This window comes from Oncorhynchus kisutch, linkage group LG13, assembly GCF_002021735.2.
Source record: "Oncorhynchus kisutch isolate 150728-3 linkage group LG13, Okis_V2, whole genome shotgun sequence".
Lineage (NCBI taxonomy): Eukaryota > Metazoa > Chordata > Actinopteri > Salmoniformes > Salmonidae > Oncorhynchus > Oncorhynchus kisutch.
In genome coordinates, this window is record NC_034186.2 from 74,106,956 (window position 1) to 74,134,112 (window position 27,157).

Sequence of the window (27,157 nt, forward strand, 5' to 3'; positions counted from 1 at the left end):
TAAATGAATTAATGATGGTGTCGAAACATACACCTATTCATTCATCTCTTTGTGTCTTATTTTATTCACCATCTATTACATGTGTTATTTGTCATTACTCATCAAAAATATCCCTGTTGCCACATAATAGGCTATATAGAAATATGTTAAATGTTAAGCATTTGGGTGGTCACTGTACATTCCACTAAATACTCACATATAATTTGTTGAAGCCTCAAATTAATTTGTTATAGAAGAGAGCCACAACCCATTAGAATATTCTGATTGTACTAGCTATACAAAATACAATATACTTACACAAAAAAAGGTTTACCATGTACAAAATAATGGCAGAAGTGTATGTAATGACTGTTTCAATGGTTATGGCTTGTGGCGATAGTACAGACATTGCTACAGACTTTCTGTGACTTGAATACAAATCTAAAACTAGGTTAGCTGTCCTAATTCCCTGAAAAAAGACACTGTTACTGAACATTCAGGTAGTTACTGTTATACCCTTTTTATCTACCTGTGTTTAAGACATTAATGTAAACACATACATTGTGACATCATGTGTTAACCCTTTGGGTTTTATTGGGTTAGGCTGTGGTGTTAGCAAGTGTTTCAATTTGGTCCCAAACCCAGAACTTTTCCCTCCCTAGTCCCTATCAATATTGTATGACCTTGTGAACGGTGAGTGTAATCAATCCACCCCAACACGTGGAACCAACACAACTTTTGCTAATACCTATGCAATATTTTCAAATAGTCTAGATAGAAGGCTCCATCTAGGGAAAGGGACTAGGGAGAGGTTTGTAATTGGGCCTTTGTCTCAAAACATACTGTAATAAATCCCTGTATTCAGGCATATGGTCAATGCATTACCAAGCCATGGAGTTGACATGCATCAAGATTAGACAGTGTTAGTTTGAATCCCCATTTTGTGTTCAGATGTAACAAAAACAAACAAAATGTCATGAGAAAGATAGGTATCTAAAAACATGTAAACACTTAAAATCTCACTAAGAAAAATAACACCAACATCATTACTATAAGATAACCATTAATTATAACAACAATTATAATAATCATTAATAATAACACTTGTTGTAATCATGACAATAACCGACACGGACTACCCAGTGAACACCGTCTGACGCCGACGTCCATGGACATCTAAAAGATGCCATTTTGCTTACTGGGTAAGTTACCATTGTGTATATGAAGATTGTCAAAAGAAAATCTGTATCAACATGTCAGTCATTTTATCTCCTGAATTATGTCAGATTTTTTTCTTCTGTCCATTTGTAAGCAATATGAGACACTTTGTATACTGTAGATGATATATATATACAGTTATACTTCTCTCTTAGTCGATAACAAGTCTGTTCATTTTCTTAAGTCCCTTAAGTTTATCAATCACAGCCCCGCGCATCACCAGTGACTGAGTGTCCTTTTTTGCTGAATGTAAACCACTAAGACGTGATACAAAATATGTCTGTCTTTATCTGGTGCAAATATCAGGGGATTGTGCAAAAACGTTTCTGTCTTAGTGTTTCCCTCTTTGAGCTGGGCTGGAAAAAAACTGCTCATGTTTTTTTTTACAAGTTTGACTCCAGGCATCTACAGGACATTAGTACTCACACATCAGTGACAATATCAACACCACAAATTAAGTGAAAGCATTAATATGCTGTATTATATGGTCCAAAGCCATACATGTAGGATAGGATAGCCCTTAATATTAAGCATTATTATTGATATTATGACATTTCTACCTAATAGAGAACGGTTGGAGTGTGTTACTACGAACAAGCAAGGTCCTCTTCTGATGAAGGGCATCCTAGCCAACCAAGTCACTTCTGAGTCTCACCCTCATATCTGACTGCTTCATCATTGGAGTCATCCTACAGTATGCATTATAGTCCACTGCCTTGTTACAGTCAATTCCCTAGACACATACACTTTGGCTTGCTCTGAAGCCAATCATTTGTATTGTCCTGTAGAAATGTTGGCTTGTGTCAGTTCTCCTCTGGTGAGATTAATAAAATGGTGATTGTCAGACGTGCTTTCTCTGTGGTATTTTATTTGTATCCCAATGCATGGCTTTGAAGGTCAGTCGTATTATGAAGTGCAACACCTGCATCATAGTGTACTTTTTGTGCTCTATGAAAGAAAATACCCTGTAGTTGCAGTAGCTAATCCTCCTATTGGTAGGCTGATCAACTCAGAAGTTCCTCGTCAACCATAGTGACTCATGGCTCAATCAGATTTGGTTGTCCTGATGAAGACAGGTGGGTCACAGGGGAGCTCCAGGTAGAAGTTGCACTTAGGCACAGATTTAGGATCAGCTCAACCTCCCCAAATGCTGAGCATAACTATTAGGCGGTGGTGGGATGCAAAACTGACCTCAGATCAGTTACTGGGGGCAACTAGGGAATGTATGGAAGCAATTTTCCCAATGTCACTCACTCATTCACACAAGAAGCAACTATCGACAGCTCTGTTTTCCTGCGTCACAATGAGGCGGGCTCACTCGTACACCACTCCCCGGATTCAATACCCTACATCATCCGACATTCCACATCATAGGTCATGAAGATCATCAGTTCAATGCTCCATGGGGAAAATAGCATCCTTTGATACAAGTGTAACCTGTTTTTCTATGTAACACTGAAGTACACAGTCTGGCCGTACACCACTCTTCTCTCTCTCATACGTAGATGTATTATCTGTATTATTATTGTCCCTCCTTTCTAATATGGCTCAAAAGTTTCTTTATTCTGTAAAACATTTGATATAAAACACAAGGTTATGCATGAACAAACAAGTTTCTTAACTAAGTCCTAGCTATCTAATTTCTCCCACGTTTTTTTTTCAGTTATTCATGGAATCAGTGTATGGCAATATGGCACATTAGATATGAAATATGGCTGATGTATCACATATATAAAAATGGCAGGATAATTCCGTTCCTCTACCATTTTGACCTCTAAGCAAGTCCTTCATCTCCCTATATGTACAGATTGAATCACCATATTTCCTTCTCTACCCTTCCTATTCTCATATGTCTACTCTCTTCATGAAGACCACACACACAGTAGGTAGAATTTGCCCTAACCACTGATACAGAGTCAGATATTTGTTAATCCCCCTAATGGTTAAGGGTGGGTTTAGGGGTGAGATAATCTGATCCTAGATCTGCAGTTGATGGCAATTTCTACCTGGTGCCCCTCACACTGTCACCTCATTCTTACTGCCTGTCCTGATGCCCTGACTGCCTCCCCCTCCTCCTCCACTTCCTCCTCCTCTACTTCCTCCTCCCGCTCCTCCGTCGCCCCCTCCTGGTATAAAGTGTAACTGCTCAATAGTGTTCTGCCTCTTGGCAGCGAAAGCCATCCTCTTGGCGCTGTGGCCCCCTAGCGTCCCCGTTCCCATGACAACCCCCGCCCCGGGCATCTCGCTACCACCCCAGCCCCCCATGCCTCCACTCATATGCCCCGTCATGCCCTGGCTTCTCTCCTGCTCCCTCCCTGAGGTGGGGTGAGAGTTCATCTTGATCATGTGGTGGCGGTCCAGGGAGGGCGTGGCACATACATTCTGCTGGGACTGGGCTTTCTGCTGAGGGGTGAGACCACCCCGGGGGAGAGTGGGGACCATGCCTCCCCCGCCTCCATGGGCGTATGGATCCTGCACACCCACTCCCATCCCTCCGACACCCCTACTCATGCTCTCCTCCAGGTGATCTGGGGACATGAGTAGGCGATCCTGGGGGCGCTCCTGGGGCCAATCCTTGGGCTTCCTCGTCAGGGTCTGGTTGTTGGACTGAGGCCGCTCCTGGGGTCGATCCTTGGGCTTCCGTGTCAGGGTCTGCGTGTTGGACTGAGGCCGCTCCTGGGGTCGATCCTGGGGCTTCCTTGTCAGGGTCTGGGTGTTGGACTGAGGCCGCTCCTGGGGTCGATCCTGGGGCTTCCTTGTCAGGGTCTGTGTGTTGGACTGAGGCCGCTCCTGGGGTCGATCCTGGGGCTTCCTTGTCAGGGTCTGGGTGTTGGAGTTCTTAGTAGCAGCAGCCATGGCTTTGTAGTACTGGTGCTGCTGGTTCTTGGACATCCTGGAGAGGGTCCCAGTGTTCCCGGGGACGTCCCCCATGTTGAGCAGCTGGTCCTGCGACATGACCTTCCTGGCAGGCTTGGACAGGGTGTCGTAGTTGAGGTTGTAGTGCTGCTCGGTTGGGTCCAGGGGGTAGGGGTTGACCGTGGGGGAGACGGGGGGTAGGCCGGTGGGTTGAATCCAGGGGCGGGGGGCGTGGCGAGGGAGGGTGCCCCTCCCACCCATGGTGTTGTAGTCTCCGCCACAGGGGATGTGGTGACTGGAGGACTGGAGAGCGGGCTGGGCCGTGTGGGGACGCCTCTTGGTGGTGCAGTAGCCCGATGAATATTCATCAAGACCACTCTTTTCTGGAATCAAAAGAGGAATAGTGAAACACATAAGTCATAGAGCTATTGTTTTCTGTGTAACGGGGTCTATCTCTATGTTGCTACGTGGTACACTACTCACCCAGGCGTTTGAGCGAGGAGTATCTGTTGAGCTCTGGCTTGGTGGCGTTCTCGTAGGATGGGGGGAGCTGTGCCAGGTTGTGGAGGGAGTGGTGGAAGGAGGGCTGCCCTTTAGTATTGTTGTGTTTGCTGGACAGAAGAGTGCCTCCTGCCGCCAGCTGGGTGTTGTTCATACGGGGGGCGTGTTCTGAGGGGTCAAAAGACAGCTATGTTATGGTGTGTTTGTTTCTTAATTGTTGCTTTTTGGACAACCTTTATCTAACCAGATTGGTATCATTGACATTTATAAATTATTGTGAAAAACTGTAAAACATGCAAGGGTGCATACATGCAAACATGCATACATTACAGTATGTCACTGGAACCAACCATTTACACCACCAGTTGACTTACCGATGGTAGCAGTGTGATTGGGACTGGTTCCTGAATGGATAAAATTGTGTTGAATATTCCCCACTGCAAAACAAACAAACAGTCATCAGCTGTGGAGCAACAGTGTATACATAATGTAGATGTGTGTGTACGTGAGTGAGACAGCAGAGGGATACACTGTATGATGTGCTCAATTGTGGATGTTATCAGGTGATTTCTATCTTCATGGTTTATTAATCACATTAAGATCAAGGCATCCATCCTCTTTTACATTACCTGGGCCAATTCCCCTTTACACACTCACTCACTTATCATTTATTGAGCCTGTGGGAATCGACCAGGATATTGCACTTTGTTTCACATAACTGTCCCTCTTCGAAAACTTCCAAGTTCCTCGACATACACATCTCCGATGAGATGAAATGGTCAAACCACAGGGACACCGTAGTAAAGAAGGCACAGCAGCGACTCTTCTACCTCAGGAGGCTGAATAAATTTGTCCTGTCTCCGAGGGCCCTCACAGTGTTTTACAGGAGCACCATTGAGAGACTACTGTCGGTCTGCATTGCATCCTGGTATGGCAACTCCACCGCCGCTGACTGCAAGGCTCTACAGAGGGTGGTACGCTCAGCCAAACGAGCCATTAGGTGCTCACTGCCTGCCCTCCAGGACACCTACAACACCAGGCGTCGCAGGAAGGCCAAGAAGATCATCAGGGACCTCGTGGCACCCAAGCCATCATGGCCTGTTCTCCCTGCTTCCATCGCCCAGACACTGGCAGTATAGGAGTATCATGGCAAAAACTGTCAGACTGGCCAATAGGTTCTACCACCAACCATCAGGCTGCTGAATAGCCACTAGGGAGCTACCTACTCCCTCCCCCTTGCTTTTCCCCCTATGGATATTCTACCCCCTCCCAATAACACTTACCCTGCCCCTCCCCCCAATATACATTATCATTGCTACAGTTGTAATATTATTTTTATTATTGTCTCATTCACTTGTCTTTTTTTGACCTGCACTGTTGGAGCTCGGATCATAAGTATTTCACTGAGCCCTGCGATTACATCTGCAACACTGTGCATGTGACTAATAACCTCATCTAATCTAATCCATTTTACTCCTTCCCCTTTCTTACAAGACAGTTTGAATTAAGCCTAAAGCCCAACAACAGCACAAAACAGGAGAAACGACTTTGAAACAGAAGTGTACTATTAGAGCTTGTCCTCATTTCCTGTTTGTTCCAACTGAATGCTCCCCTGGCCACTCACGTCTGTTGTCCTTGCTGGGCAGGCCAGGAGCGTAGAGGTTTTTGGGAGGTCTGCCCAGCGTACCCTGTCCCTCCCCTGAACCACCCAGAGCCACGCTGTTGTTCCTCTCATCCTGCTGCACTGGACTGGACTGGTGACGCAACATGTCCACCAGCGCTCTGAGAGGAGAAACCAAAAAGAGAATGTCAAAAATGTAAAAGTATAAGTAATTTGCAGGTGTAAAATGTGTTTTATTGCCTGGAGTAATAACAGTCCCCCCCCCCCCCCCCCCCCCCGGCATTAACGATATCATATCTTGTCTGATCTTATGAATGAAACATGCTATAAACATGTTATAACGACATTATGAAATGATGAAAGAATCTGTGTTTGTCTGTCTGACTGTCCATCTGTCTATCTGTCTGTGTGACTGTCTGTCTGTCTTACACTCTGTCTGTTCATCTGTCTGGTCTGGTACTGATTGACCCCTCCCCTCACCTTGGCATGTTGATCTCTCCGTTGTTGGCCTGCTGCGACACCTTGTTGAACATTATCTTAATCCCCACGGCAACTGCTACCATAAACACAATGACACCTCCAATCACAAAGCCTGTGTTGTGGCTCAGAGGCTGCAGAGGGTCCAGTTCCGGCTCATCATCATCCAGGAGTATGGCGTTTGGTGGCGGGGTCTTGGCCCAATCCGGGGAGTCGTAGTTGGTACAGCTGCTCTGCTCCAAACGACGGGTGGGGTCGGGGCAGCAGAAGCGGTAGTGGCAGCTGCCACAGCAGTAGATGAAGCTGTCCTTGGAACAATTGAAGGTGTTGTCCAACTGGCCCATGACGTCATAGTAACCATGGCACACGTCCACGTCCACCAGTGTGCGGGGAGGAGGAGCCACCTGGGCCGTACCCAACGGCGGAGCTAGGGCTCCCGCTGCCGCAGACGTCACGTTCTTGGGGAACATGATCTGGGCCAGGGGTCGGGGAGGGGTCTCCAGAACCCCAGGGGATTCTGGAAGTTTCTCTGGAGCTTTGGGCCTGCCCCGGAGGGCAGCGGGTCGGAGGTTGGCATGGATGGCCAGGAGGAGGAGAGGGGGGCTGGGGACGGACTGAGGGGGGTCGGTGGAGCCCCCCTGGCGAGGCCGGGGGTCGGTACGTAGGGGAGAGGGAGAGGGGGAGCTGTCCTCAGCTGTGGTAAGTGGGGCAGCAAGGAAAGAGAGGAGGGAGACGGCGAAGACTTGGAGATTGGTGGTGGGCGTCATCTTTACATGACTAAGAGCTCTATTTTCTGTTGTCGACTCAACGCTGTTACAAGGCTGTCCTTTTTCAGAATTAAACCACTAAAACACTATTTGAAACATTTAGGTATCAGATATGAGTTGTTTGGTACTCATAGTTTCAAAATATCTCAATTTAATAATGAATATGTCTGATGAACTTCGTGAATAAATTCTAGATATGCTTTAAGAGATGGAAGTCATGAGTGTCAACCAGTTAAGTGTCAACCATTGGTGACAGAGGTATTTACACGGCTTTCATTCTGTTACTCTTATCTTCAACATCTTCTGCGATAATATTCTGCATCCCATTACAGTAAAATCAGATCTGTATAAGCCTCACAGAGTAAACAAGGGTAAATTGAAAATGATGATCTTGATCAAACCCAGATCGTCTATTTCTTCTCCTAGTTCTAGAATCTATCTACCATACAAAACCTAGCTATGAATCATGTGAAGTTAGTTTGAGGTTATAACATTCACATGCAAAAATACAAAAATAGATGCAATCTCCTTGGATGAAAGGTCAAACAGAGGGTTTTTACCTTCACCATGACGTATTCCTGAACACGCTGTGCTTTGTTTAGCTGAAGACAAGAAGTAAGCTTCCTCAATGAGTTATGGCAATTTTATACATTTCCTTTCGGTTATGGCACTTGTAAAATAATATGTCACAAAATGACACATAGGCCTGGGTTTTAAGGGCAACAGTCCTCTGTAAACATTGTTCCTAAAATGTAAACAGTTAATGATTCAATCATGTCGTTTTGGCGCTGGATACATTCCCAGTTTGCACTTAGACTCAACCTGTAAACTAATATTCTCTGAAAAAGTAGAAAATCTCTACATATAAATGTCTAAATGTTTCAATATTATGCTAAATAAAAGATGTGTACTAAATAAATCTCATGCTAAATAAATCTCATGCTAAATAAATCTAAATCATTTGTGTTCCTGTGCTTTTAGATGTTGCAGACCATTTGAATGGCAGTTGGAGAGGTTGTGGTTCTTGACGGGTCAGGGCACTGAATGGCTGTGGCGTAGTGTAAACATACTGTGTGACTGTAAAGCAGGACATTGCGCTTCCAGGCATATAAACATCACAGGTCACTAACTACATAATGCATTGGCCACTTATTTACTTAAATGTTTTATGGCCTTATCTAAAATGCATAGGCACTTACTGTTCCTCTGATTAGGCTGAAGGCTACAGAGCCAGCGCCCTACATTAAGGACAGAGGACAGTGAATACCACAAATGAGGAGAAAGTATAAAACGTTACGACAAATCGTATTATATCAAATAGACAGCTAGTGGCTGGATGGGTACCTCTGTTTTTAGATGTACAAACTTAGTATGTATGTCTAGTATAAAATATACAAGGAAAAGAGCTTGAGGTTTAGATGTAACTCTACAGATTGAATTCAGTTGTGTCTCATTATGATGGTTGAGGACTGAATAGCACATTGTAGTTCACATGTGCCATTCCTTCAATAACTCTGATTATTCCTGATTTGGTCCTAAAACTGAAAGAAAAGCATTTTTGGAGAGAAATATGTAAATGTGTGGAGTTATTGTGTCTGAGGTTACAGGTGATAATAGAGACAGCTCCGTCTCCCACACAAATTATAATTACATACAATTATCAAAACAGTTCTTATCTGTTGCTGAGCATGTGGGCATGGATAGGGGAGGCAGGGGGGCTGCTGAAATCACTGATGGCTCTTATCTGTTGCTGAGCATGTGGGCATGGATAGGGGAGGCAGGGGGGCTGCTGAAATCACTGATGGCTCTACTTGTTTCAATACATGTCAATAAAAACAATGGAGAATACAACCAGCAGTTCTCACTGTTGTTCCAAGTTTTTATAAAGAACTCTTCTATTCCCTGAACGTTCTGCTTGATTTCCTGTATGGTCTTCAGATTTGGAAAAAGGGGATCAGGCCTGGAATGTCTTCACAGATTTGGAAAAAGGGGATCAGGCCTGGAATGTCTTCACAGATTTGGAAAAAGGGGATCAGGCCTGGAATGTCTTCACAGATTTGGAAAAAGGGGATCAGGCCTGGAATGTCTTCACAGATTTGGAAAAAGGGGATCAGGCCTGGAATGTCTTCACAGATTTGGAAAAAGGGGATCAGGCCTGGAATGTCTCCACAGATTTGTGGATCCTGTATGGAACATAAAAATAATCGATTAGGAGAATGGACTTCAAGCCCCCCCCCCCCCCCTCGTATTCTAACACACACCACAGCAACACACAGACAACACACTCTGTAAGACACTCGTGAATTGCTAAGAATTTCTAGCTATAAATTGGAATAGAACTTGTCAAGAAGTGTGCACCATGCATACTGTATGCACCGGAATTTGTGAGCTGTTTTGTGTGTGTGTGTGTGCGTGCATTAGTGTGTGCGTGTGTGTGTGTGTGTGCAGGGCAGCCAGCCATATGCACCTGAATTTGTGTGCTGTTATGCATGTGTGAGATAGCTGGCCCTCACATTGATGAGACAGAGATAGTGATATCGTAATAAATAGTGTAGTTTTATTAAAAACTTGCAGACATCCCAGCAGTCCCACTCACACACAGAACATCATCCTCCATTTAAACAAACTGAAGTGCTTCAGGCAGCAGGCCACAGGTGTGTGCAAGTGCAATCAGCTAATTAACTAAGCTTGAACGCAGTCAGCTCACACAATTAAAGGGGCATGTCACTCATTCTAACGTTCAAACCAACAGGTAAAGGTTGAGCTGATGAATAAAGATCAATTAACTGGAAGGATGTGATAATTCATTGACAGTTTAGGATCATATATAAATAAATACACAATAAATCCATGCATACAAAGCTACTCCTTCACGGTGTGAGTGCATGTAGGTATGCTAGGTGTGTCTGTGTGTTAGTGTGTCTGCCTTTTGCAGGAGCATCAGCTCCTGAAAAGCAGATGAGAGAGGGAGTGAAAGAAAGAGTGAAACAGAGAGCGAGAGCAGGGTGATAAATGTAGGGTCGGGATTTAAATGAGCAGAGAGAGTTGGTGGGGAGCGGGAAGAGCCAGAGGTATAGACGCAGAGACGGTCGTGAGTGGGAGGGCGGTGTGTGGGTGGCACAGAATCAAGTACATTTCTCCCAGCACTTACCAATATAACACCGCACAGCACATCACAGTTAGACAGACCCACAAATGCACAACCCAAACAACATAACAAGATAGGGTGACACAACAAGCATGAAATATGATGGAAGAGAGTGATTTGGATGTCCTTTCACTTGCATCTGCAAGATCTGATATCTGCACAATGAACACTGTTAATGCTGTTGTTGAAGTGGCAGCATGTATGTCAGTCAGAGAGATAGTGTGTGTGCGTGTGTGTGTGTGCGTGTGTGTGTGTGTGTGTGTGTGTGTGTGTGTGTGTGTGTGTGTGTGTGTGTGTGTGTGTGTGTGTGTGTGTGTGTGTGTGTGCGTGTGTGTGTGTGTGTGTGTGACTGCAGTATACTCTACAGGCATTCTGAACCTTTCTGTAGTCTATCCCTCTCTCCTTTCATTCCTCTCGCTCTCTCCTTTCATTCCTCTCGCTCTCTCCTTTCTCCCATCTCCCTCGTTCTCCCTTCCTCTCTCTTTCTCAGATTTGGTGCGTGGGTTGAGGCAGCTAACTCTCTTAGAATAGCACTGCAGCTCTGTCTGTGTGTAAGAGAGAGAGAGATAGATGGAGAGAGAGAGAGAGAGAGAGAGAGAGAAAATGAGGTATAGTCCAATCTACACCTATTAGCCAATTCTGAAACTTCTACCTCCATCATCACTGGTTGTCCATGATACCATAATATCTTCCATTTCATCCTCTATCTATACATTGTTCTATCTCCATCACCACATTCCTTATCACTTCCACTAACAACATCTATTCTCATGAAAAGGCATCCCAACCTGCATTTTCCAGCAGGATATACTAATCCAAAAGACTTGTCACGACTAAAGACGCAAATTAGAGTGAAACATCATGCAGTTATAATTCCTGTAATGTAACACCAGTATCCTAACCCACCTACAAGTAAAAATGAAAAATTACATATGCTGTAACATAACAATTGAGATATCTCTATAGTTATATATCTTTAGTTACCACTATATACTGTAACATCAGAAGTTAGATATCTCCATAGCTATATCTCTATAGTTATATCTGTATAGATACCACTATATGCTGTAACATTGTAAGTTAGATGTCTCTATAGTTACCACTATATACTGTAACATCATAAATTAGATATCTCTATAGTTAAATCTCCATAGTTACCACTATATACGTAAGATAGTCTCTATAGTTATATCTCTATAGTTACCACTATATACTGTAACATCAGAAATTAGATATCTCTATAGTTAAATCTCCATAGTTACCACTATATACTGTAACATCAGAAGATAAATGTCTCTATAGTTATATCTCTATAGTTACCACTATATACTGTAACATCATAAATTAGATATCTCTATAGTTAAATCTCCATAGTTACCACTATATACTGTAACATCATAAATTAGATATCTCAATAGTTAAATCTCCATAGTTACCACTATATACGTAAGATAGTCTCTATAGTTATATCTCTATAGTTACCACTATATACTGTAACATCAGAAATTAGATATCTCTATAGTTAAATCTCCATAGTTACCACTATATACTGTAACATCAGAAGATAAATGTCTCTATAGTTATATCTCTATAGTTACCACTATATACTGTAACATCAGAAGTTAGATATCTCTATAGTTAAATCTCCATAGTTACCACTATATACTATAAGTTAGTCTCTATAGTTATATCTCTTTAGTTACCACTATATACTGTAACATCAGAAGTGAAATGTCTCTATAGTTATATCTCTATAGTTACCACTATGTACTGTAAAATCAGAAGTTAGATGTCGCTATAGCTATATCTCTATAGTTACCACTATATACTGTAACACCGTAAGTTAAATGTATCTATAGTTATATCTCTATAGTTACCACTATATACTGTAACACCGTAAGTTAAATGTATCTATAGTTATATCTCTATAGTTACCACTATATAATGTAACACCGTAAGTTAAATGTATCTATAGTTATATCTCTATAGTTACCACTATATACTGTAACACCGTAAGTTAAATGTATCTATAGTTATATCTCTATAGTTACCACTATATACTGTAACATCAGAAGTTAGATATCTCTATAGTTATATCTCTATAGTTTCCATTATATACTGTAACATCAGAAGTTAGATATCTCTATAGACTATATCTCTATAGTTACCATTATATACTGTAACATCAGAAGTTAGATATCTCTATAGACTATATCTCTATAGTTACCATTATATACTGTAACATCAGAAGTTAGATCTCTATAGTTATATTTCTATAGTTACCACTATATACTGTAACATCAGAAGTTAGATCTCTATAGTTATATTTCTATAGTTACCATTATATACTGTAACATCAGAAGTTAGATCTCTATAGTTATATTTCTATAGTTACCACAATATACTGTTTTTATTTATTTTTATTTCACCTTTATTTAACCAGGTAGGCTAGTTGAGAACAAGTTCTCATTTGCAACTGCAATCTGGCCAAGATAAAGCGTAGCAATTCGACACATACAACAACACAGAGTTACACATGTAATAAACAAACCATACAGTCAATAATACAGTAGAGCAAAAGAAAACAAAAAGTCTATATACAGTGAGTGCAAATGAGGTAAGTTAAGGAAATAAATAGGCCATGGTGGCGAAGTAATTACAATATAGCAATTAAACACTGGAATGGTAGATTGGCAGAAGATTAATGTGTAGGTAGAGATACTGGGGTGCAAAGGAGCAAAATAAATAAATACCAGTATGGGGATGAGGTAGGTAGATAGATGGGCTGTTTACAGGTGGGCTATGTACAGGTGCAGTGATCAGTAAGCTGCTCTGACAGCTGGTGCTTAAAGCTAGTGAGGGAGATGTGAGTCTCCAGCTTCAGAGATTTTTGCAATTCGTTCCAGTCATGGGCAGCAGAGAACTGGAAGGAAAGACGACCAAAGGAGAAATTGGCTTTGGGGGTGACCAGTGAGATATACAGTGCCTTGCGAAAGTATTCGGCACCCTTGAACTTTGCGACCTTTTGCCACATTTCAGGCTTCAAACATAAAGATATAAAACTGTATTTTTTGTGAAGAATCAACAACAAGTGGGGACACAATCACAATAAATGTCGTTCCACTTCATGATTGTGTCCCACTTGTTGTTGATTCTTCACAAAAAAATACAGTTTTATATCTTTATGTTTGAAGCCTGAAATGTGGCAAAAGGTCGCAAAGTTCAAGGGGGCCGAATACTTTCGCAAGGCACTGTATATCTTTATGTACATATTCTTTATCCCTTTACACTTGTGTGTATAAGGTAGTAGTTTGGAATTGTTAGCTAGATTACTCGTTGGTTATTACTGCATTGTCGGAACTAGAAGCACAAGCATTTCGCTACACTCGCATCAACATCTGCTAACCATGTGTATGTGACAAATAAAATTGGATTTGATTTGATTTAGAACTCTGCAGGCTATCTCTGCAGTAGATTGCAACACCGCCCCCTTTGGCAGTTCTATCTTGGCGGAAAACGTTATAGTTAGGAATGGAAATTTCAAGGTTTTTGGTGGTTTTCCTAAGCCAGGATTCAGACACGGCTAAGACATCTGGGTTGGCAGAGTGTGCTAAAGCAGTGAGTAAAACAAACTTAGCGAGTAGGCTTCTAATGTTAACATGCATGAAACCAAGACTTTTACGTTTACAGAAGTCAACAAATGAGAGCACCTGTGGGGTGGGAGTGGAGCTAGGCACTGCAGGACCTGGATTAACCTCCACATCACCAGAGGAACAGAGGAGAAGTAGGATAAGGGTACGGCTAAAGACTATACGAACTGGCCATCTAGCACGTTCAGAACAGAGAGTAAAAGGAGCAGGTTTCTGGGCACGATAGCATAGATTCAAGGCATAGTGTACAGACAAAGGTAAGGTAGGATGTGAGTACATTGGAGGTAAACCTAGGCATTGAGTAATGAAGAGAGATATATAGTCTCTAGAGATGTTTAACCAGGTGATGTCATCGCATATGTAGGAGGTGGAACAACATGGTTGGTTAAGGCATATTGAGCAGGGCTAGAGGCTCTACAGTAAAATAAGACAGTAATCACAAACCAAGACAGTAATGGACAAGGCATATTGATATTAGGGAGAGGCATGCGTAGCCAAGTGAACATATGGCTCCAGCGAGGGGTTGGGCTGGCTGGGGACACAGCGATTCAGACAGTTAGCAGGCCGATGCTAACAAGCTAACAGTTAGTAGGCCGGGGCTAAACAAGCTAGCAGCTAGTAGACCGGGGCAAGCTAGCAGTTAGCAGGCCGGGTTAGCAAGCAAGCAGTTAGCATTGGCTAGCAGTTACAGACCGGGCAGGTAAGCTAGCAGTTAGCAGGCCGGGGCCGGAAACTAGCAGTTAGTAGACCGGGGCAAGCTAGCAGTTAGCAGGCCGGGTTAGCAAGCAGTTAGCAGGGGCTAGCAGTTAGCATACCGGGTAAGCAAGCAAGCAGTTAGCAAGGGCTAGCAGTTAGCATACCGGGTAAGCAAGCAAGCAGTTAGCAAGGGCTAGCAGTTAGCAGACTGGGCAGGCAAGCTGGCAGTTAGCCGACCGGGTTAGCAAGCAAGCAGATAGCAGGGGCTAGAAAGTTAGCCTTTGGGGGGTGTCGCGATGGGGGTAAGTCTGCTTTTGCCTCTTCGTGCGGTGACGTTGATAGACCAGTCGTGGAATTAGTAATTAGGTGGCTAGCTTCAGTTGAGGGATTCCAGATCCGAAGTAAATATAAATACTTTAGGAAAAAAAAAGCAGATCCACGCCACATTGGGTGAGGCGGGTTGCAGGAGAGTATTTAGATGATGAGGTTTAGCTAAATATTTTAAAGGATATGCGACGAAAAAGATGTAAAACGATATATACAAGGGACACGACAGGACAAAGACGTCTGACTGCTACGCCATCTTGGAACGGGCCACTGTATACTGTAAGTAAGCTATAGCTATATCTCTACAGTTACCACGACTGTAACATCGAAAGTTAAATGTATCTATAGTTATATCTCTATAGTTACCACTATATACTGTAACATTGTAAGTTAAATGTCTCTATAGTTATATCTCTATAGTTACCACTATGTACTGTGGCATCGTAAGTTAGATGTCTCTATAGTTAAATATGTATAGTAACCATTACCTGCTACGGCTTCATAAGTTAGACGTCTCTATAGTTATATCTCTATAAGTACCACTATATACTGTAACATCGTAAGTTAGACGTCTCTACAGTTATATCTCTATAGTTACCACTATATACTGTAACATCAGAAGTTAGATGTCTCTATAGTTATATCTCTATAGTTACCACTATATACTGTAAGATAGTCTCTATAGTTATATCTCTATAGTTACCACTATATACTGTAACATCGTAAATTAGACGTCTCTATAGTTACATCTCTGTAGTTACTACTATATACTGTAACATCATAAGTTAGATATCTCTATAGTTATATCTCTATAGTTACCACTATATACTGTAACATCAGAAGTTAGATGTCTCTACAGTTATATCTCTATAGTTACCACTATATACTGTAAGATAGTCTCTATAGTTATATCTCTATAGTTACCACTATATACTGTAACATCGTAAATTAGACGTCTCTATAGTTATATCTCTATAGTTACCACTATATACTGTAACATCATAAGTTAGACGTCTCTATAGTTATATCTCTATAGTTACCACTATATACTGTAACATCGTAAATTAGACGTCTCTATAGTTATATCTCTATAGTTACCACAATATACTGTAAGATAGTCTCTATAGTTACCACTATATACTGTAACATCGTAAATTAGACGTCTCTATAGTTATATCTCTATAGTTACCACTATATACTGTAACATCAGAAGATAAATGTCTCTATAGTTAAATCTCCATAGTTACCACTATATACTGTAAGTTAGTCTCTATAGTTATATCGCTATAGTTACCACTATATACTGTAACATCGTAAGTTAAATGTATCCATAGTTATATCTCTATAGTTACCACTATATACTGTAATATTGTAAGTTAAATGTATCCATAGTTATATCTCTATAGTTACCACTATATACTGTAATATTGTAAGTTAAATGTATCCATAGTTATATCTCTATAGTTACCACTATATACTGTAATATTGTAAGTTAAATGTATCCATAGTTATATCTCTATAGTTACCACTATATACTGTAATATTGTAAGTTAAATGTATCCATAGTTATATCTCTATAGTTACCACTATATACTGTAATATTGTAAGTTAGATATCTCTGTTGTTATATATATATAGATACCACTATATACTGTGGCATCGTAAGTTAGATATCTCTATCGCTAAATCTCTATAGTTACAACTACATGCTGTAACATCAGAAGTTTGATATCTACATAGGTACCACCATATGTGGTAACATCGTTAGACATCTCTGTAGTTATATCTCTATAGTTGCCACGATATACTGTAACACTGTAAGTTAGATGTCTTTATAGTTATATCTCTACAGTTACCACTATATACTGTAACATCAGATGTTAGACATCTCTGTAGTTATATCTCTATAGTTACCACTATATACTGTAACACTGTAAGTTAGATGTCTTTATAGTTATATCTCTATAGTTACCACTATATACTGTAACATCAGATGTTAGACGTCTCTGTAGTTATATCTCTATAGTTACCACTATATACTGTAACACTGTAAGTTAGATGTCTTTATAGTTATATCTCTATAGTTACCACTATATACTATAACATCAGAAGTTAGATGTCTTTATAGTTATATCTCTATAGTTACAACTATATACTATAACATCAGAAGTTAGATGTCTCTATAGTTATATCTCCATAGTTACACTATATAGTGAAAGTTAGTGTCTATAGTTATATCTCTATACTTACCACTACATACTGTGAAATCGGAAGTTATATATCTCTATAGTTACCCCCATGTACTGTAACATCAGAAGTTAGATGTCTCTATAGTTATATATCTATAGTTACCACTATATAGTGTAAGATAGTCTCTATAGTTATATCTGTATAGATACCACTATATGCTGTAACATTGAAGGTTAGATATCTCTATAGTTATATCTCTATAGTTACCACTATATACTGTAACATCATAAATTTGACATCTCCATAGTTGTTATATCTCTATAGTTACCACTATATACTGTAACATCGTAAGTTAGATGTTAGATGTCTCTATAGTTATAACTCTATAGTTACCACAATATGCAGTAACATAGTAAGTTAGATATCTCTATAATTAAATCTCTATAGTTACCACTGCATACTGTAGGTCTCTATAGCTATATCTCTACAGTTACCATGACTGTAACTTCGTACGTTAGTCTCTATAGTTATATCTCTATAGTTACCACTATATACTGGACAATCAGAAGTTAGATATCGCTCTAGTTATATCTCTATATTTACCACGACTGTGACATCGTAAGTTAGTCTCTTTTGTTATATCTGTATAGTTACCACTATACACTGTCAGTTAGTCTCAATAGTTACATCTCTACAGTTATCCACAACATGCTGAAACATCATAAGTTAGATATCTCTATAGTTATATCTCTATAGTCACCACTATTTACCGTAAATTAGTCTCTATAGTTAAATCTCTATAGGTACCACAATATACTATAAAATCAGAAGTTAGATGTCTCTATAGTTATATCTGTATAGTAAGCACTATATACTGTAACATCAGATGTTAGATGTCTCTATAGTTATATCTCTATAGTTACCACTATATACTGTAACATCAGAAGTTAGATGTCCCTGTAGTTCTGTCTCTATATTTAAATCTGTATAATAACCATTACATGCTACAGCCTCATAAGTTAGATATCTCTATAGATTATATCTCTATAGTTACCACTATATACTGTAACATCAGATGTTAGATGTCTCTATAGATTATATCTCTATAGTTACCACTATATACTGTAACATCAGAAGTTAGATGTCTCTATAGATTATATCTCTATAGTTACCACTATATACTGTAACATCAGAAGTTAGATATCTCTATAGTTATATCTCTACAGTTACCACTATATACTATAACATCAGAAGTTAGATGTCTCTATAGTTATATCTCCATAGTTACACTATATAGTGAAAGTTAGTCTCTATAGTTATATCTCTATACTTACCACTACATACTGTGAAATCGTAAGTTATATATCTCTATAGTTACCACTATATACTGTAACATCAGATGTTAGACATCTCTGTAGTTATATCTCTATAGTTACCACTATATACTGTAACACTGTAAATTAGATGTCTCTATAGTTATATCTCTATAGTTACCACTATATACAGTTACATCAGATGTTAGACGTCTCTGTAGTTATATCTCTATAGTTACCACTATATACTGTAACACTGTAAGTTAGATGTCTTTATAGTTATATCTCTATAGTTACCACTATATACAGTTACATCAGATGTTAGATGTCTTTATAGTTATATCTCTATAGTTACCGCTATATACTGTAACATCAGAAGTTAGATGTCTCTATAGTTATATCTCTATAGTTACCACTATATAATGTAACATCAGAAGTTAGATGTCTCTATAGTAATATATCTATAGTTACCACTATATACTGCAAGATAGTCTCTATAGTTATATCTGTTTAGATACCACTATATACTGCAAGATAGTCTCTATAGTTATATCTGTTTAGATACAACTATGTGCTGTAACATTGAAGGTTAGATATCTCTATAGTTACCACTATATACTACTAACATCGTAAGTTAGATGTTAGATGTCTCTATAGTTATAACTCTATAGTTACCACAATATGCAGTAACATGGTAAGTTAGATATCTCTATAATTAAATCTCTATAGTTACCACTGTATACTGTAAGTATACATTTCGCTACACACTCGCATTAACATCTGCTAACCATGTGTATGTGACAAATAAAATATGATTTGAAAATTTGATTTGATTTATAGCTATATCTCTACAGTTACCATGACTAACTTCGTAAGTTAGTCTCTATAGTTATATCTGTATAGATACCACTATATGCTGTAACATTGAAGGTTAGATATCTCTATAGTTATATCTCTATAGTTACCACTATATACTGTAACATCATAAATTTGACATCTCCATAGTTGTTATATCTCTATAGTTACCACTATATACTGTAACATCGTAAGTTAGATGTTAGATGTCTCTATAGTTATAACTCTATAGTTACCACAATATGCAGTAACATAGTAAGTTAGATATCTCTATAATTAAATCTCTATAGTTACCACTGCATACTGTAGGTCTCTATAGCTATATCTCTACAGTTACCATGACTGTAACTTCGTACGTTAGTCTCTATAGTTATATCTCTATAGTTACCACTATATACTGGACAATCAGAAGTTAGATATCGCTCTAGTTATATCTCTATATTTACCACGACTGTGACATCGTAAGTTAGTCTCTTTTGTTATATCTGTATAGTTACCACTATACACTGTCAGTTAGTCTCAATAGTTACATCTCTACAGTTATCCACAACATGCTGAAACATCATAAGTTAGATATCTCTATAGTTATATCTCTATAGTCACCACTATTTACCGTAAATTAGTCTCTATAGTTAAATCTCTATAGGTACCACAATATACTATAAAATCAGAAGTTAGATGTCTCTATAGTTATATCTGTATAGTTACCACTATATACTGTAACATCAGAAGTTAGATGTCTCTATAGTTATATCTCTATAGTTACCACTATATACTGTAACATCAGAAGTTAGATGTCCCTGTAGTTCTGTCTCTATATTTAAATCTGTATAATAACCATTACATGCTACAGCCTCATAAGTTAGATATCTCTATAGATTATATCTCTATAGTTACCACTATATACTGTAACATCAGATGTTAGATGTCTCTATAGATTATATCTCTATAGTTACCACTATATACTGTAACATCAGAAGTTAGATGTCTCTATAGATTATATCTCTATAGTTACCACTATATACTGTAACATCAGAAGTTAGATATCTCTATAGTTATATCTCTACAGTTACCACTATATACTATAACATCAGAAGTTAGATGTCTCTATAGTTATATCTCCATAGTTACACTATATAGTGAAAGTTAGTCTCTATAGTTATATCTCTATACTTACCACTACATACTGTGAAATCGTAAGTTATATATCTCTATAGTTACCACTATATACTGTAACATCAGATGTTAGACATCTCTGTAGTTATATCTCTATAGTTACCACTATATACTGTAACACTGTAAATTAGATGTCTCTATAGTTATATCTCTATAGTTACCACTATATACAGTTACATCAGATGTTAGACGTCTCTGTAGTTATATCTCTATAGTTACCACTATATACTGTAACACTGTAAGTTAGATGTCTTTATAGTTATATCTCTATAGTTACCACTATATACAGTTACATCAGATGTTAGATGTCTTTATAGTTATATCTCTATAGTTACCGCTATATACTGTAACATCAGAAGTTAGATGTCTCTATAGTTATATCTCTATAGTTACCACTATATAATGTAACATCAGAAGTTAGATGTCTCTATAGTAATATATCTATAGTTACCACTATATACTGCAAGATAGTCTCTATAGTTATATCTGTTTAGATACCACTATATACTGCAAGATAGTCTCTATAGTTATATCTGTTTAGATACCACTATATGCTGTAACATTGAAGGTTAGATATCTCTATAGTTACCACTATATACTACTAACATCGTAAGTTAGATGTTAGATGTCTCTATAGTTATAACTCTATAGTTACCACAATATGCAGTAACATGGTAAGTTAGATATCTCTATAATTAAATCTCTATAGTTACCACTGTATACTGTAAGTATACATTTCGCTACACACTCGCATTAACATCTGCTAACCATGTGTATGTGACAAATAAAATATGATTTGAAAATTTGATTTGATTTATAGCTATATCTCTACAGTTACCATGACTAACTTCGTAAGTTAGTCTCTATAGTTATATCTGTATAGTTCCCACTATATACTGTAACATCAGAAGTTAGATATCGCTCTAGTTAAATCTCTATAGTTACCACGACTGTGACATCGTAAGTTAGTCTCTTTTGTTATATCTGTATAGTTACCACTATATACTGTAACATCAGAAGTTAGATGTCTCTATAGTTAAATCTCTATAGGTACCACCATGTACTGTAACATCAGAAGTTAGATGTCTCTATAGTTAAATCTCTATAGGTACCACCATGTACTGTAACATCAGGAGTTAGATGTCTCTGTAGTTATATCTCTATAGTTACCACTATATACTGTAAGATAGTCTCTATAGTTAACACTATATACTGTAACATCAGAAGTTAGATATCTCTATAGTTATATCTCTATAGTTAAATCTCTATAGGTACCACCATGTACTGTAACATCAGAAGTTAGATGTCTCTATAGTTATATCTCTATAGTTACCACTATATACTGTAACATTAGAAGTTAGATGTCTCTATAGTTATATCTCTATAGTTACCACTATATACTGTAAGATAGTCTCTATAGTTATATCTGTATAGATACCACTATATGCTGTAACATTGAAGGTTAGATATCTCTATAGTTACCACTATATACTGTAACATCGTAAGTTAGATGTCTCTATAGTTATATCTCTATAGTTACCACTATATACTGTAACATCATAAATTTGACATCTCCATAGTTGTTATATCTCTATAGTTACCACTATATACTGTAACATCGTAAGTTAGATGTTAGATGTCTCTATAGTTATAACTCTATAGTTACCACAATATGCAGTAACATAGTAAGTTAGATATCTCTATAATTAAATCTCTATAGTTACCACTGCATACTGTAGGTCTCTATAGCTATATCTCTACAGTTACCATGACTGTAACTTCGTACGTTAGTCTCTATAGTTATATCTCTATAGTTACCACTATATACTGTAACATCAGAAGTTAGATATCACTCTAGTTAAATCTCTATAGTTACCACGACTGTGACATCGTAAGTTAGTCTCTTTTGTTATATCTGTATAGTTACCACTATACACTGTCAGTTAGTCTCAATAGTTACATCTCTACAGTTATCCACAACATGCTGAAACATCACAAGTTAGATATCTCTATAGTTATATCTCTATAGTCACCACTATTTACCGTAAATTAGTCTCTATAGGTACCACCATGTACTGTAACATCAGAAGTTAGATGTCTCTATAGTTATATCTCTATAGTTACCACTATATACTGTAACATTAGAAGTTAGATGTCTCTATAGTTAAATCTCTATAGTTACCACTATATACTGTAACATCAGAAATTAGATGTCCCTGTAGTTATGTCTCTATAGTTAAATCTGTATAATAACCCTTACATGCTACAGCCTCATAAGTTAGATATCTCTAAAGTTATATCTCTATAGTTACCACTATATGCTGTAACATCAGATGTTAGATATGTTTATAGTCATATCTCTATAGTTACCACTATATGCTGTAACATCAGATGTTAGATATGTTTATAGTCATATCTCTATAGTTACCACTATATGCTGTAACATCAGATGTTAGATATGTTTATAGTCATATCTCTATAGTTACCACTATATGCTGTAACATCAGATGTTAGATATGTTTATAGTCATATCTCTATAGTTACCACTTTATGCTGTAACATCAGATGTTAGATATGTTTATAGTCATATCTCTATAGTTACCACTTTATGCTGTAACATCAGATGTTAGATGTCTCTATAGTTATATCTCTATAGTTACCACTATATACTGTAACATCAGAAGTTATATGTCTCTATAGTTATGTCTCTATAGTTACCACTATTTACTGTAAGTTAGTCTCTATAGTTATATGTCTATAGTTACCACAATATGCTGTGACATAAGAAGTTAGATATCTCTATAGTTACATCTCTATAGTTACCACTATATATTATATTATAAGTTAGTCTCTATAGTTATATCTCTATAGTTACCACTATATACTGTAAGATAGTCTCTATAGTTATAACTCTATAGTTACCACCTTTTCCTGAAGATAGTCTCTATAGTTATATATCTATAGTTACTGCTATAAACTGTAACACCTAAAGTTAGTCTCTATAGTTATAACTCTATAGTTACCACTATATACTGTAACATCATAAGTTAGATATCTCTATAGTTATATCTCTATAGTTACTGTTATAAACTGTAACATCTAAAGTTAGTCTCTATAGTTATAACTCTATAGTTACCACTATATGCTTTAACATAGTAAATTAGATATATCTATAGTTACCACTATATGCTGCAACATCATAAGTTAGATGTCTCTATAGTTCTATCTCTATAGTTACCACTATATGCTGCAACACCATTAGTTATATGTCTCTATAGTTATATCTCTATAGTTACCACTATATACTGTAAGTTGGTCTTTATAGTTATATCTGTATAGATACCACTATATGCTGTAACATCGTAAGTTAGATATCTCTATAGTTATATCTCTATAGTTATATCTCTATAGGTACCACTATATACTGTAACATCAGAAGTTAGATGTCTCTATAGTTAGAACTCTATAGTTACCACTATATACTGTAACATCTTAAGTTAGATATCTCTATGGTTATATCTCTATAGTTACCACTAAATACTGTAAGTTAGTCTCTATTGTTATATCTGTATAGTTACTACTATACAATCAATGGCCAGTTTACGGAAATAGTTTGCCACTACAGATTGAATCACATGGTAGTGACGTGCTATATAAAGCAGTCAGACAGGCATTGAGGCATTCAGTTACTGTTTGATTGAACGTTAGAATGGGCAAAATTAGCAACTTAAGCATGGTATGATTTTCAGTGCCAGGCGCGCGGTTTCGAGTGTCTCAGAAACAGCCGGCCTCCTGGGCTTTTCACCCACGACAGTCTAGGCTTTACCGAGAATGTTGCGACAAACAAAAAGCATCCAGTAAGTGACAATCCTGTGGGTGAAAACAGCTTATTGATGAGAGGTCGAAGAAGAATGGCAAGAATCGTGCAACAGGCAGGCCACAAACAGGCAAATAACGACGCAGTACAACAATGGTGTGCAGAATGGCATCTTGGAACGCACAACTCATTGGTCCTTGTCACAGATGGGCTATTGCAGCAGACGACCACACTGGGTTCCACTCCTATCAGCAAAAAACAAGAAGAAGAAGAAGCGGCTCCAGTGGGCACGTGATCAACAACACTGGACAATTGAGGAGTGGGAAAACTTTGGCTGGTCCAACGAATCCCAGTTCCTGTTGCGTCATGCTGACGGCAGAGTCAGGATTTGGCGTAAGCAGCAAGAGTCCATGGCCCCATCCTGCATGGACAGGCTGGTAGCGGTGGTGTAATGGTGTGGGGAATGATTTCCTTGTACACGTTAGGTCCCTTGACACCAATTGAGCAACGTTTTTATGATACAAAGAATTCAGGCTGTTCTGGAGACAAAGGAGGTCCGACACGGTACTAGATGGGTGTACCTTAAACTGGCCACTGAGTTTATACTGTAACATTGAAAGTTAGATTCCTCTCTATAGATTCCTCTCTATAGATGTCTCTATAGTTATGTCTTTTCCTGACTAGAAGCACTGCAGTTGCATGAGGAGTGGGGGCAGAGGCAAGGCTGTTTCACATACAACGTTGCATGCTAAAGGACAGGAGGAAAGGAGGGAGGGAGTGAGAGAATACATGGGAACAAAAAGTGAAGGACAAAACACTCAGTGCTGTGCAGATCAGAATGATGTATCCATGAGTTCCATGTCCACTGAAGGAAGGACATTATGACATGACACTAAACTTATTCAGAACAAACACACAGGACTAATCCTGCATGCCATTGTATCACAGCAACAGCATCTTGCTTATTGATTTATGATACTATAGTGTGAAGAAGATGTTAACAAAACTTGTCCATCATGACTCATTGGTTTCAGATTGCTTTGATCCAATCTGGGTGTGGAGAGGGAAATATCTCCACACCCTGTGAAGAGCAAAATGTTAAATGCTCACATTTGAACAACATTCCTTTCATATTCCATTTTGAAAAACAATAGAGTCTAATATGCACACTGCACAAAAAAAATGGGTTTAGTTCTGATAAAAGGCCAGCAGAGAAGAAGTAGCCTAGTGCAAACAATCTGAAATGTCCATAGTGAGTTTAACTGCGCAATGAACCTGCAGCTGCTTGTGTACCCATATCTGGCTGTAACCGGTCTGTGTATGAATGGATTCCGGCACATCTATATCTTTTACAGGTTAACAACTTGTAGCTCAGCCACTGCACGCATACATTATTGCATGTGGGTTACGGAGGTATGACTTGCATGTATCATTAGGCGTGCGTGGGTGTATAAGAACCCGAGTGTGTATACACTGACTGGCTGCGTGTGTGTAGTCTAATCACATATGAAGTATCAATGTATAAAAACTGTGTCAATGTGTATCAGCTGCGTCTTACAAGCGTGTTTGTGTGATAAATTAATTTCTGTGGCGCAGCTTTCAAATCAATACGTTTTGTTGCTGTATCCTATATTTATCCATATTGATAGCAAATCACTTTGTGCCATATGTGGAACCCGAGGTAACGAGAAACACGAAGACAATTTAAACTATTACTGAGCATTTGTTTCATGATGTTCCTGCATCAAAAAAGGTTATATTGCCATGACTTACCTGCGCGTTCTGCCGGATAACAGCCGGGGAGACTGTGCGCACTGGATTGCTGCGATAAATTCGCTCTGGTTAGGCAATAACGACTGTCTTGTAAATTGTTGAAGGAAGATTATTGTGACAAACCCTCCTCATTTTGTGGTCGATAAACTGCTGCCCAATGTTGTGTACCAGCATATCCGTCGACAATATGACATATCTGCACTATTTATTTTTACTAGCCTGAGCTAAACTCTTTTAGTTGACTCTATCGATGGAATAAACTATTATTATAATAGCCTACAAGCTGTGCAATGGCAAGTTTATGGAAATATTGTCTAACTTTTCCCGGTGAAATACATTTTGTAACTAAACGATGTGCATAAATTCCATGTGTTGCACATATAATTGTCTGGTAAAAAAAAATCCGTACCAGAAAACGCAAATCTAGCTATCCTACGAAACTCACAATAGCAAGCAAGTGCAGCACAATAGGTATATCACACCGGCAAAAGGAAGGTCGCCAGATTTTTGTTTTCTGAATTAAACTACACATTTTCTTCTGCAAATTTACGTTCCATTTATTCCAGGCTGATATAAGAGTTCAGTCAGAAATTCCGACCGACCCCGATCATAAAATGCCTATGGGATTGTACGACTGGTCTCACTAAGGTCCGCAAAGCCCAAGTGCGCTCCCATTGGTCGCTCGAACTGGTGTTGATGAGAGTTCTCTCCAGGGCTTTCGGATGCTGAATTCCAACTCATCCATGATGGTCTGTAATTGGCTTAAGGAAGTGATTATGCTTCCAATACGATT

The 27,157-nt window shown here is 38.7% G+C and overlaps 1 protein-coding gene across 1 annotated transcript; it reads right to left on the minus strand.

The window, feature by feature from the left end:
* Positions 1-1,017: 1,017 nt before the first annotated feature.
* Positions 1,018-27,157, minus strand: LOC109881609 (uncharacterized). Its single transcript, XM_031787277.1, has 6 exons — positions 26,365-27,157; positions 6,656-9,602; positions 6,179-6,336; positions 4,929-4,991; positions 4,537-4,722; positions 1,018-4,436 (listed from the first exon to the last, which is right to left on the minus strand). Exons 2-6 carry the CDS (start codon positions 7,417-7,419, stop codon positions 3,214-3,216), a joined length of 2,394 nt encoding a protein of 797 aa, XP_031643137.1. The 5' UTR covers positions 7,420-9,602; positions 26,365-27,157; the 3' UTR covers positions 1,018-3,213.

What these genes read in the sequence shown, in the direction of transcription:
- LOC109881609 (XM_031787277.1), bottom strand. Translation starts at nt 7,419, where the DNA reads ATGACGCCCACCACCAATCTCCAAGTCTTCGCCGTCTCCCTCCTCTCT. An exon ending in GGAGAGATCAACATGCCAAG is followed by an intron (nt 6,337 to 6,655) that starts GTGAGGGGAGGG and finishes TTCTCCTCTCAG; the next exon opens with AGCGCTGGTGGACATGTTGC. An exon ending in CAATCACACTGCTACCATCG is followed by an intron (nt 4,723 to 4,928) that starts GTAAGTCAACTG and finishes TTGACCCCTCAG; the next exon opens with AACACGCCCCCCGTATGAAC.